The 12158-nt window shown below is 44.1% G+C and overlaps 2 protein-coding genes across 7 annotated transcripts in view; both read right to left on the bottom strand.

Annotated features, from left to right (window-relative positions):
- LOC136632055 (pyruvate carboxylase, mitochondrial-like) overlaps positions 1 to 12158 on the bottom strand; it is a 217674-nt gene that overhangs the window by 112881 nt on the left and 92635 nt on the right. The gene's annotated exons all lie outside the window — the stretch shown is intronic.
- The window catches only part of FEZ1 (fasciculation and elongation protein zeta 1), a 94356-nt gene that overhangs the window by 8664 nt on the left and 73534 nt on the right, over positions 1 to 12158 (bottom strand). For 4 of the 6 annotated variants that reach the window (XM_066606649.1, XM_066606648.1, XM_066606651.1 and 1 more), the window contains 2 exons: positions 1220 to 1494; positions 955 to 1035 (listed from right to left, as the gene is read on the bottom strand). In XM_066606649.1, the coding sequence (XP_066462746.1) occupies positions 955 to 1035; positions 1220 to 1494 (356 nt within the window). The remainder of the gene's footprint in view (positions 1 to 954; positions 1036 to 1219; positions 1495 to 12158) is intronic. The other 2 variants (XM_066606650.1, XM_066606652.1) reach the window with 1 other exon arrangement.

The following is a 12158-nucleotide window of genomic DNA, read 5'->3' as shown; positions in this document are numbered from 1 at the left end:
CAAGTGTTTTAAAATGCTCAAATAGTTTGTGAAAGAGCTCATGGTGCATGCCGATGTTTCATCCTATAAAAGCTGTGATTTACAATGTGACGATTCTTTCTATACTGACTTTCGTGTAACGGTTAGACAACTTTCACTAGAAAACCAAAGCTGAAATACACAAAGTACAAATAGAGTGTTCCAGGCGCTGAGTCAGGAGGGGTATCATCTCTCCTTAAGGAGAGCACCTAGGCTTATAAGGCCATGCAAGCTCCTCTGGGAAATATATGCAAATAAGGAAGATGGAACAATACCTCTGCAGCCCCACCTACTGGATGGCAGCATTCCTGCAAATCAATGCCTGACCCTTTAAACAAGTCTTTAAAACAATGATTGGGAATAGGAAATCAAGCCAGAAATTCATACACAGACAGCTGTTTTGTGGCAATTGCCCCTCATCGTGCAGTAGGTTTCTGGCTTGGTTAAGTGAGAGGCCTATGATGTGGGTCAGGAGAGGTAACATCTCTCCTTAAGGGGAGCACCTACAAGGTTGTGGAGACACCTAGGAGCACAGTGAGGAGACTTATAAGGCCATACATGCTAGAAAATATATGTAAATAAGGAAGATGGAACAGTACCTCTGCCGCGCCACCTACTGGATGGCAGCATTCCTGCAAATCAATGTCAGAGCCTTCAATCAAGTCTTTAACCCTTTCCAATCTACTGTCTGACGTCTAAAGACATTCTGATTGAAGGCTGTACAGCTTCCGATGTCAGAAGACATCCGGCAGGGTATTCTTATTGTATAATACTGGCCGTTCTGTTGTCAGGGGCCTCTACAGCATGTTTAATACCGCAGTACTGACTCTAACCAGGAGATGGCGCCATTGTATAATGGCAAAAAGAGAACCCCCCCCCTAGGAAACCCTAAATCCAAAATTGGATTGTAAAGGGTAAAAATAATGCAGCGCTCACCTGCTTCTCGTTCCCTGAATTGCCAAATGTTTGTCTGATTCCCGTCTGTAGGATATTGGAGATCCCTTCCATGCTGAAACGCTGCAGAAGAGCAGAGGTTTAGTCACAGTGTGTACAGTGAAGAGGGGTATCAGCTGTAGGGGAATAAAGCATTTACCATCCAGAGGACCAGGCATGTGTCCTGGGCAGTGGAGAATTACTACATTACTTGTTATACTTGTACATTATTAGTATTTGTTTTGCTACATGTATGTTACTCTGGTACCTTCATGGGCATCTGGCCGTTTCTCTCCGTGCGGTTGCTCTGCAGACTGAGGCCCTTTTCTTTTCTCCTCTTCTTCACAAGCTCTCTGTGTTCTTTCTGCTTGTTTTGGACCTCCAGGAGAGCTGAAATGAAGGAATTTTTCACCTCTTTCTCAAAATCCAACTCATCCCGTCGAGCAAGATGCTGCACCAGCTCTTCAGAATAGTCGCAAATCGCTCTCTCCACCCGCTCCAGTAACTGTGTCAGCTCCTCAGTGCTCATGTGCTGCAAACCTGCTGGATGTGAATATACAAGGGAGGTTATTATACAGTATCTGCAATACACTGAAGAACAAAACAACTGCCTCTTCCAATAGGGATGTGGACTAGGTCGGGTTCATAGCTACATGTTGTCTATGTGTAGATCTGGAATTGCCATCTCGTCGTTTTCTGAGAATGGTGACTTTCAACCAATCAGAAAATTCTGATCAGCATAAGTTTTATTAGAGATTTTCCTGTGATAACTGCATGTTACTGTGCATACAACCAATTGTCATCTAAAAGGATGAAAGTTTGACATGTACTTATGTCTTCTCTAATATTCATGTATATCATTTGGCCACAAAACGGTTGTTATCTTATAAGACCATAAAAGCTTTTTCCACTTCAGAATCTTCCATAGACACTGTACAGCCAGAAAGTCTGAGACCGGTCTCACCCCATATGTTAGAGTACACCAGAAAGCAAGAGAAATATACACGCTTAGGCCTGGCCGGGTCGGATTCCTCCTGCGAAATCTCACAGCGGAATCAGACCCGGCGCCCCCCAGAGACCCTATACTCACCTCTCTGAATCCGCCGCGAGTTTCTGGTACGGTGAGTCGGCGCGCATGCACAGTGCAGGACGCGTTCGCACTGGGCTGTGACGCGGATTCCCGCAATACTTCCACTGTGCTCACACTACGGAAGTACCACGGGACAGACAGCTTCCATTGACTGCAATGGAAGCTGTCTGTGCGTTCTTCCGCACAGAATAGCACATGGTGCGATTTTCCCCCGCAAGCGGAAAATCGCAGTTGATTTCCACTCGTGGGCATGGGAGAATCATTCAACACAGCATTTCTATGGACGGACATTACTGCGGAATTCGCGGCGGGTGTCTGGCCGCGATTTCCGCAGCGATAATCCGTCTGCAGGCATTCGGCCTTACGGTAGCTTCATGCCTCTTTTTCTTTGTGACCACATGTTAGATGTAGAGCAACACGGAATGACAAAATTAAAATGCACTTCACACGATGTGCGGTGAGCTGTTTGTGGCCTTCTTCTTACTTTTGGTATATTTTATGGCTCCATGGCATTGTTATATCAAACACAGCATGCTCTGGATATGGAGTTTTTTTTTCCAGTAAACTTCTCTATAATGTGAAAAGTAGTCTGAAAAAATGTGTATCAAAAACGCATGACTGAAAAGAACCCTGGAATGCTTGTGAAAACTTTTTAAATGAATTTCTTGGCATTTTTTACAAGCCCAAAAAGCCACACAAAAAATACATGAATGAAGCCTGAAATGCCTCGCTATATTCATCAGTGAAGAGATACTTTCTTATATTTTATCTGCTGATGATTGTGGCAACATAAGGCATCAAAATGATCCTTCATATAGAAAAAAGCTAAGTTATGCTTTATGCACCCGTTTCTACTCCTTTTTTGTTTGGAGGCTGTTTGTTGTAACAACAATAATGTGCTTTGCTTGAATGTTTGTTCTGTGCGTCCCTCTTCATCTCTGGGACCCCCATATTAAAACTCGTGCTGGAAAGGAACACCCAACGAGTATTACTCCTCAGACTCCCCTGACATTTGAGCCACATAGCATTGTTTTTGGGGCTCAGAGGTTGTCACCGTTTCCCTTTAACCCCCTTAGGACATGGTCTATTTTGGGTTTAAGGACGCAACGATTTGGGGGGATTTTCATTTCCACTTTTCAAGAGCCATGACTTTTTTATTTTCCCATCAACACGGCCGTATAAGGCTTGTTTTATGCGTGGCGAACTACAATTTTTATTGGTACCATTTTGGGGTTCATATAATGTATTGTAAAACTTTTATTAGTTTTTTTCGAGAGCAAGGAGAGAAAACATAAATTCTGACATTGTTTTTTAATCTTGTTTTGCTGCGTCAATTATACAGCATAAATAACAATACATTTTTTCTGCGGGTTGGTACTATTACAACAATACCAAAAACATATTTTTTTAGGTTTTTCCACTTTTGCACAAGAAAACCCCCTTTTTTTAAAATTATAATTATTTTTGCATCGTTGCATTCAAAGTCGCATAACTGTTATTTTTTCAGGGACGGAGCTCTGTAAGGGCTTGTTTTTTTGCATCACGAGCTGTAGTTTTTAGCTTAGCACTCCTTGGATAACGCCGACCGCCAGAAACACACTGCAGTACAGAAGTATTGCAATATGTTATACTGGTGATTGCATAGCAAAGTTCACAAAGTAATGAGGAAAAAAACATAACTGGTATTGCTGCATTCATAGAAGTTTGAACTGTTAAAATATCAGAATTTTTATCCCACATCGTTACAAGATGGACCCATTTGGCCAAGGGGGCTTCCCGTACAGAGCAGAAAAAGCTAAAAAATAGAGATGAGCGCGAGCGTACTCGCTAAGGCAAACTACTCGAGCGAGTAGTGCCTTATGCGAGTACCTGCCCGCTCGTCTCTAAAGATTCGGGTGCCCGCGGGGAGAGCGGGGAGGAACGGGGGGGGGGGGGGGAGATCTCTCTCTCACTCTCTTCCCCCTGCTCACTCCCGCAACTCACCGCTCTCCCCCACCGGCACCCAAATCTTTTGAGACAAGCGGGCAGGTACTCGCTCGAGTAGTTTGCCTTAGCGAGTACGCTTGCTCATCTCTACTAAAAAACCTTTGCAGGTGTGGAACCACCCTTAACATATCCATTTTTGCAGCACAGTGAACACCATAAAAATGGAATCTGAAAAAATGATGAGGGAATTGCAATTTTTTTTTCATTCCACCCCATACTTGTTTTTACGTTTTTCAGTTCATTGTATAGCAAATTAACTAGTGTCATTTAATGTACAACTTGTCTTGCAGACAATATGCCCTCGTACGGCTATGTTGACAGATCAATACAGTTAAGACTGATGGAAGATGGATATGGAAAAAAAAGTGTCACCACCAACGCTGGTTGGAACAGGGCGAAATTAAAAATGCAGCAAAGCGCTGGAACCATGGTGCACATGTGGTGGGACTGTCCTGCACTGAGACCATTCTGGAACATAGTGTTCTCCGCCTACACAAAGCTTACCAGACGATCTATTACAGCGTCCCCTCAGGTTGTCCTGCTCTTCATCCTCCCAGATTCTATCTCGTGAATAAAGGACCAGTTCTTATTAGCCTTTTGGGCTGTTTTTTTAGCCCCTATGGCCAATATCCCTTTACATCCTCCAGTAACTACTGCTGTCTATTGTGTTAATTAATTGTAGTTACAATTGGAAGAAAATAGCTCTGTGCTGCAGAAAATACGTAATATATATGTAATACTTCCTCTATTCACTATTTGCACTCACTGAGCGCCCTGGTACTCTTTATTAACCCTTTCCAATCCACTGTCTGACGTCTTCCTACATTTTGATTAAAGCTTGCACAGCTCCAATGTCAGAAGACGTCTGACAGGGTATTCTCACCGTCTTTTGCCAGCCACTCCGCTGTCGGAGCCTATCTGGCGCACACACACTGACTTTAGCCAGCAGATGGCACCATTGTATAACAGCAAAAAGAAAAAGCCTTTTAGGAAACCCTAAATCCAAAATTGGATTGGAAAGGGTTAATACTCTCTGTATTCATTACGCTGTTAATATTCAGTGCCCTTTATACTCACAATTAATCCCTGTACTCACTACTAATTCTCCCTGTACTATTTATACTCACTGAGCCCCCTGATGCTCACAGTATTTCCTGTACTCACTGAGCCCCTGATACTCACAATATTCTTTTTACCCACTGACCCCTTGATACAATACTCATTATTAATACCCCATGTAATGTTGTATGTCTGCCTCATGCCAATTGTCTTGTCGGTGTCTTATATGTAGTGTGCATTTGTTACGTGTATTGCACCTCTGCAGCACTGAATGGGTTAATGTCTGGGTCATGTCTGTATCATGTTGTGTGTCACGTGACCCTGTGATATATGTGTTTTTGCATGGATGCTAGTGAGAACGGGACATGGCAGTGTGAGTTAGTCTTGCAAGAAAAGTCAACAAAAGTCAGCGAGTGAACTCCACAGACTTTGATAGGTCTGTGTGTGGAGAATGGAGGAAGCTGAACGATACCCTTTCAGCTTGGCCTGGGCCAACGCTACCCAACTAAGCGCTGAGTGAGAGAGAAAAAAGGACCACTGCAGGAGAGAGAGAAAGGCACCAGAAGCGTGAGTGTTGACTGATAGAGTGTTGGAGAAAGAAGGAGAGTCACCAGGAGTGGGATCACACAGATAACTGGGACTGTGGATTGTCCGGATTACCCAGAGAAGTCCTCCCTGTTACACCACCTTCTGTGAGCGCAATTGTGCAAAACTACTCTTATAATTTGAAAGTTGCCGAAGTTACAGTAAACAGACACTACTGACCGTTCCCGGTTTGTCCAGAAAGTTTTCCCTGTGTGTGGACTGAGTTATTGCCGTCATCCAGATTCACCGCAGAGGATGAAACGGTGGCATCACGAGTAACCAAGAACTTTAAGGTAACTCCTAATTACTTTTTTTTCCAGTGACCTCCCCCAGCAGTAACTTGGTTGGGTCCTGAGCTACCCCCAAGGGAGGAGATGGTAGAGCCCCGTGACAAGGTCTTATCTACCCCGCTATCTCCTTAGCTGTGGGCCCGCTCCTCAGATGCTGCACATGGACTTATTACTAATACTCACTGAGCCCTCTGATACAATACTTCCTGTATTCATTATTATTCATTTCCCCTGTACTCACTGATCCCCTTATGCTCACTATACCCCCTTTAATCACTATTCATTCTATTGGTGCACAGTATTAATACTCTCTGTATTCAATATTTGTACACGAAGCCCCCTGATACTCACAATATTCCCTGTATTCACTGCTAATACTCAATGAGCCCCTAATGCAATACTTCCTGTACTATTTATACTCACTGAGCCCCTTAGAGCTTGTTCACACATGTAGGCGCATTTCAGCCCGCTCTGATGAGTATTTGTGTGCATAAAGGCACCGCATGCTTGCGCGCACAAGAAAATATGCACAATAATCATATGCCCAGCACATACGCATAGGTCATGTGCATTTAGTCATGCCCATTGATGTCACTGGCCAAATGCGCACCAAGATAGGTCATGTCAAGTATTTTTCACATGATCGCAAATCACATTATAAAATATGCTCATGTGAACGAAACCACTGAAATGAATGGGTTCTATTCACTGGGTATTATGTGCGCAAAATTTGCGCATGTACTACGCTATGCAAATTCGCTCGTGCGAATAAACCCTTTTACTCACAATACTCCCAGTATTCAACATTAATCCTTCCATTTTCTATTGGTTAACACAATCTGATACAATAATTCCTGCAATCACCCTTAATTCTGTTTGTACTGACGATTGATACTTCCTCTACTCACTATTTATACTCACTGAGCCCCTGATATTCACAATACTTCCTGTGCTCACTATACTCACTGAGCCCCTGATATTCACAATACTCCCTGTGCTCACTATACTCACTGAACCCCTGATATTCACAATACTCCCTGTGCGCACTATTTACACTCACTGAGCCCGATATTCACAATGTTCCCTGTGCTCACTATTTATACTCACTGAGCCCCTGATATTCACAATACTCCCTGTGCTCACTATTTATTCTCACTGAGCCTGATATTCACAATGTTCCCTGTACTCACTATTTATACTCACTGAGTCCCTTATACTCACAATACTCACTGAGCCCAATACTCAATATTCCCTGTATTCACAATTAATATTCCCTGAATTCACTAAGTATACTCACTGAGCCCCTTATACTCACAATACTCCCTGTATTCACTATTAATTCTCTCTGTACTCACTGTTAATACTCCTTCCATTCACTATTGGCTAACTGAACCTTATACAATAATCCTTTAAATCACTACTAATCCTATTTGTACTGACAATTGATACTTCCTTTACTGACTAGTTATGCTCACTCAGCCGCCTGACCTTCACAATACTTACCCTACTCACTATTTATATGCACTGAGCGCCTGATACTCACTAGTAATACTCACTATTATTACCCTGCACTCACTATTTATACTCAGAGCCCCCTATTATTCCCTGTACTTACTATTACTCTCTGTATTCATTATTTATACTCCGAGCCCCCTGTACTCACTATTATTACTCCCTGTACTCACTATTTACACTTGGAGCCCACTGGTACTCCCTGTACTCACTATTACTTTTGTACTCACTATTATTACTTTTTGCACTCACCATTTATACTCAAGAGTCCCCTGTTATACTCCTTGTAATCCCTATTATTACTCCCTAAACTATTTATACTCATTGAGCCCTTTATACTCACAATACTCCCTGTATTCACTATTAATTTTCTCTGTACTCACTGTTAATACTCCTTTCATTCACTATTGGCTAACTGAACCTGATACAATAATAATAATGATTATTTATATAGAACATATTCCGCAGCGCTTACAATACAGGGGAAATAAAAACAAAACCACGGTTACATCTGGTAATCAGTTGATGGAGACAGTAGGGGTGCGGGTCCTGCTTCAACGAGCTTACATCCTACAAATAGTGGGGTGATACAGAAGGAAAAGGGGCTGGAGATGTGCACGGTATGGCGAGGTGGAGAGTGCGATGCCTTACTCATAGACAATGGCCAGGTTGAGCAGTATAGTGGCTCAATCGGTGTGACTGCAGGGGGGGCCGTTGATTACGGCTAGCAGGGATTGCAGTGGTTAGGACAGGGAGTATGTTATCAGGTGGAGTACAGAGGGGTTTGGTTTAGGGGATATGGTATTCCTCCCTGAAGAGGTGCGTTTTTAGAGCACGCCTGAAGTTTTGTGTGTCGTGGATTGCCCGGATAGTTTGGGGTAGCGCGTTCCAGAGGACCGGTGCTGTTCTGGGGAAGTTTTGGAGGCAGAACAGAGAGGTTCGAATTGAAGGGATGCTTAATCTGATTTCATTAGCGGAGCAGAGGGTGCGGGCTAAGTGGTGGATTGAGATAAGGGAAGCAATGTAGGGCAGTGCGGTGCTGTGGACGTCTTTGTGGATGAAGGTAGTGAGTTTAAATTGAATTCTGTATTTAACGGGCAGCCATTGCAGTGACCGGCACAGGGCAGAGGCGTCCGAGCAGCGGCTGGACAGGAAGATGAGCCTGGCTGCCGCATTCAGGATGGATTGGAGAGGGGAGAGTCTGGTGCAGGGGAGGCCGATCAGCAACGAGTTGCAATAATCAAGCAGAGAGTGGATGAGGGCAACAGAGAGCGTTTTTAGCTTATTTTAGCTTACTGCTTTAATCTACTAGTAATTATTAGGAAATTACAGTAGCAGTGTTTCTGGTGGCGCAATGCACCACACAACTCTGCTGCATGTACGTCACATACACAGCTCTACTTTGTTGCTTTTGCATATGAGCTGCACGAGATTTACAAACTTCAGCTGCTCACTGAGGAGACATGTTTGCTCGTAGCTTTTACATATCTGCTTCACGAGATGTAAAACTTCAGCTGGTGGCTGAGGTGACGTCATGGCTTGTTGCTGTATCATGTAAACTGCATTAGCTTCACAGTGGCATTGAACCCTCTGTGGTGACATGTTTGCATGACAGTGATGGTTAGTTTCAACACTGGACAACAGTTGACGATTAGATGAAGGCTGGACTGGTGTTGGCTCCATTAACACTTGAGATGATATCATGTTCAGGAGATGTGAAGATAGCGATGAAGGATTAAGCTTCAATGTTGTTGGTCAGTATGCACCGCCAGCTATGTATGTGGACAGTTGTGAGGTGTCATTTATTGGACTCTCCACACAGGTGTCCAGCTGTCTCACAACCAGCTACAGACTACCAGACTGACTACTGCTGTATCCATAACAACTGAGGCCGCAGGGGTTTGTGGGGGATGTAGTCCGACCATAATCCCTCATTAAGTACATAAGGATAAAAGACCTGTGATGATGTCACTGTCATGTGATCAGGGGGCAGAGCTAAGCCGATAACAGACATTCAGAGGTACTGTCAGGCTCTGCATTCAACTCACACACACACAGAAAGATGGACAAGTGATCGTTAGCACTTTGATATGTTATGCTATTTCTTAACCGCAGCACGTGCTGTTGTCCCCAGATATTGGGAGACTCCAAAAACACCCACTACCCTTGAATGGATTCAGGAATTAAATGAGATCATGACAATGGGGGGATTCATGTCTGAGGTTTCAGACCTCCTGGAGAAATTTATTGCAATATGGAGGCCTTGGTTAGAGTTTCAAAACACCGCTGATTTTCAGGCCTTGTAAAACTAACACTAAGGCCAAGGTCAGACGAACGTATTTTTTTGCGCGCAACAAAAATGCGCTGCTTGCATAAGCCGAAAACGTGTGAAGGGGCAAAGCTTCATATGCATAGCCCATTCATAGGTCCCCTCATCACTGAACATTGTGAGAACACTGTCACAGTGTTCAGTGATGATGGGACTCCCCACGGGGATGAAAACCCCCCTGCTACAGCTGTCACAGCTGTAATCTTCTCCCATTGGGACAGGCGCTGCTGTCGCCCCACTGAAGGCAATGGGATGAAGGCAACCCCACAGGGATTTTCGAGGACAAAAAGCCCTAGCTGCATGAAAAAAAAAAATACATCACCTAAAAGCGCTGTCCCGCTTTGGCGCTTGTTCTCTTCCTGGCACTGTTCTTCATTTCTTCTGGACAGGGATTGAAAAATCCCCACCTACTGGAAGCGCTGCCTCTGATTGGCTGAGCACAGGGACCAATCACAGCCATTTTCTTTTCAAAGATATGTAATTTTTTAAATTATTTTCTGTCTCTATCTTCTGACAGCTATAACTTTTTTATTTTTTTGTTGACATAGTTGTGCAACGTTATTACGTGCAGGACGTCCTATAGTTCCCGTTGGTACCATTCTGGAGTACATAAGACTTTTTGATCACTTTTCATAACATTTTTTCTTGGAGATGGAGTGAAAAGCATAATTCTGGCATTTTTTTTTTCTCTTTCTGACTATGTTTACCGTGCAGGGTAAATAATGCGTTACCTTGTTAGATCAAACTTTTACACACGCAGCGATACCAAATATGTATTCTTGTTTTATTATTTAGATTATTTTATTATAAATATGCCAAATGTTTTCTTTCTAAACTTTTATTACTTTTTTTTTTATGATTAGTAAAACTTTTTTAAACTTAATTTTTACTTCTTTTTTTTGTCCCCAGTGGGAACAAGAACTTGCAATGCTTCGATCGCTCCTGCAGTATGATGTAATGCCGTAGTATTACATCATACTGTGATCTGATAGGCATTCTATAAAGCCATGCATCGGGCATGGCATGGTAGGCATGCTGCTTAGCCACCCTGGGGCCTTTCAGAAGGCCCCTGGCTGCCATGACACCCGCACAGCTCCCTGCAATCTCATCGTAGAGGGTTGTACATGACTCCGAACATCGGTTGGGGGATTTAAATACTGCTGTCTAAATGCTGCCGTCAATTCTAAGGATAAACAGCCCGCACCTGCGTTGTATGGAGGGAGATCACCCTGCGATCTCCCTTCATACACATCCTGAACATGCAGAACGTAACCTTACGTCCTGTGCATGTAATATGCACCAAAATAGGACGTACTGAGATTTTTCCATGCGTGTAAAGCAATGGGCTTTCAGCACTGTGTAAGGGCTCATTCAGACGAGCGCTGTCCACGCACATTAGAGGTGTGCACAGGACGCGCTTCTATAGGAACCTGTGGGTTCCTATAGAAGCGTTAACATGAATGATTGTTAGACGCACTGAATTTAGGCATCTAACAAAGATAGGACAAACCCATATGTCGGCTCCGAGGTGCGCGCAAAGATAGGACCTGTTCTATCTTTGCTGCATGATTTCCATACACTCCTATGGGAGCTGGAAAGCATGCAGCATGCACCTCGGATCATGTGAACGGGCTACTTTCAAGTAGCTGGGATTAGCCCGTTCACGCGATCTTTAGAGCAGTATAGCCGCGAGCTTTGCAAGCGGCTATACTGTGCGAGGACAGTGCTCGTGTGAAAGAGCCCTAATACACAGTCAACATACGCCCCTATGAGTGAGCCTTAATTCTGAGTAAAATATGAATAGATTTAAAGAGAACCTGTCATCACCAACAAGTACCATAAACTAAGTTTATGCACTTATAGGACTCACCTGGCTCATTGTTTACTCGCTGTCAGCCCTGTAAACCGGTGCTCAGTCCATGTATCACTCATCTCTGCAGTTAGTGTGTGCGCCTATGGGTGCACGTGCGCATGACTGCAGAGATGAGTGCGATGCACGGACTTCCTGTCAATTTTCTCAGCTGACAGTAAGGTAATGGGGAGTCAGTTAAGTATAAAAAGCCCATCCCTGGAAGCGGTGCAGATGTGTAGTAGGGGAACGCAGGGAGGAGGGTCCCACGATTCTACTAGATGGGGGGGCTAGCCGACTAGATGTAGTACCAATATGTCAGGTAATTCTACTATACTACTGATGATATACGACTTAGGCCGCCTGCAGACGGCCGGATCGGATCCGGCTGCGAGAATTCTCGCAGGGGGACCTGACCCAAGCGTCTGCAGAGAGCACCGCGGACTCACTCGCTCCCGCAGCTCTGGCTCTTTCATGTGCCAGCTGCCGGGCAGCCGGCGCATGCGC

This window comes from Eleutherodactylus coqui, chromosome 6, assembly GCF_035609145.1.
Source record: "Eleutherodactylus coqui strain aEleCoq1 chromosome 6, aEleCoq1.hap1, whole genome shotgun sequence".
NCBI lineage: Eukaryota > Metazoa > Chordata > Amphibia > Anura > Eleutherodactylidae > Eleutherodactylus > Eleutherodactylus coqui.
This window is presented reverse-complemented; position numbering and strand designations above follow the sequence as displayed.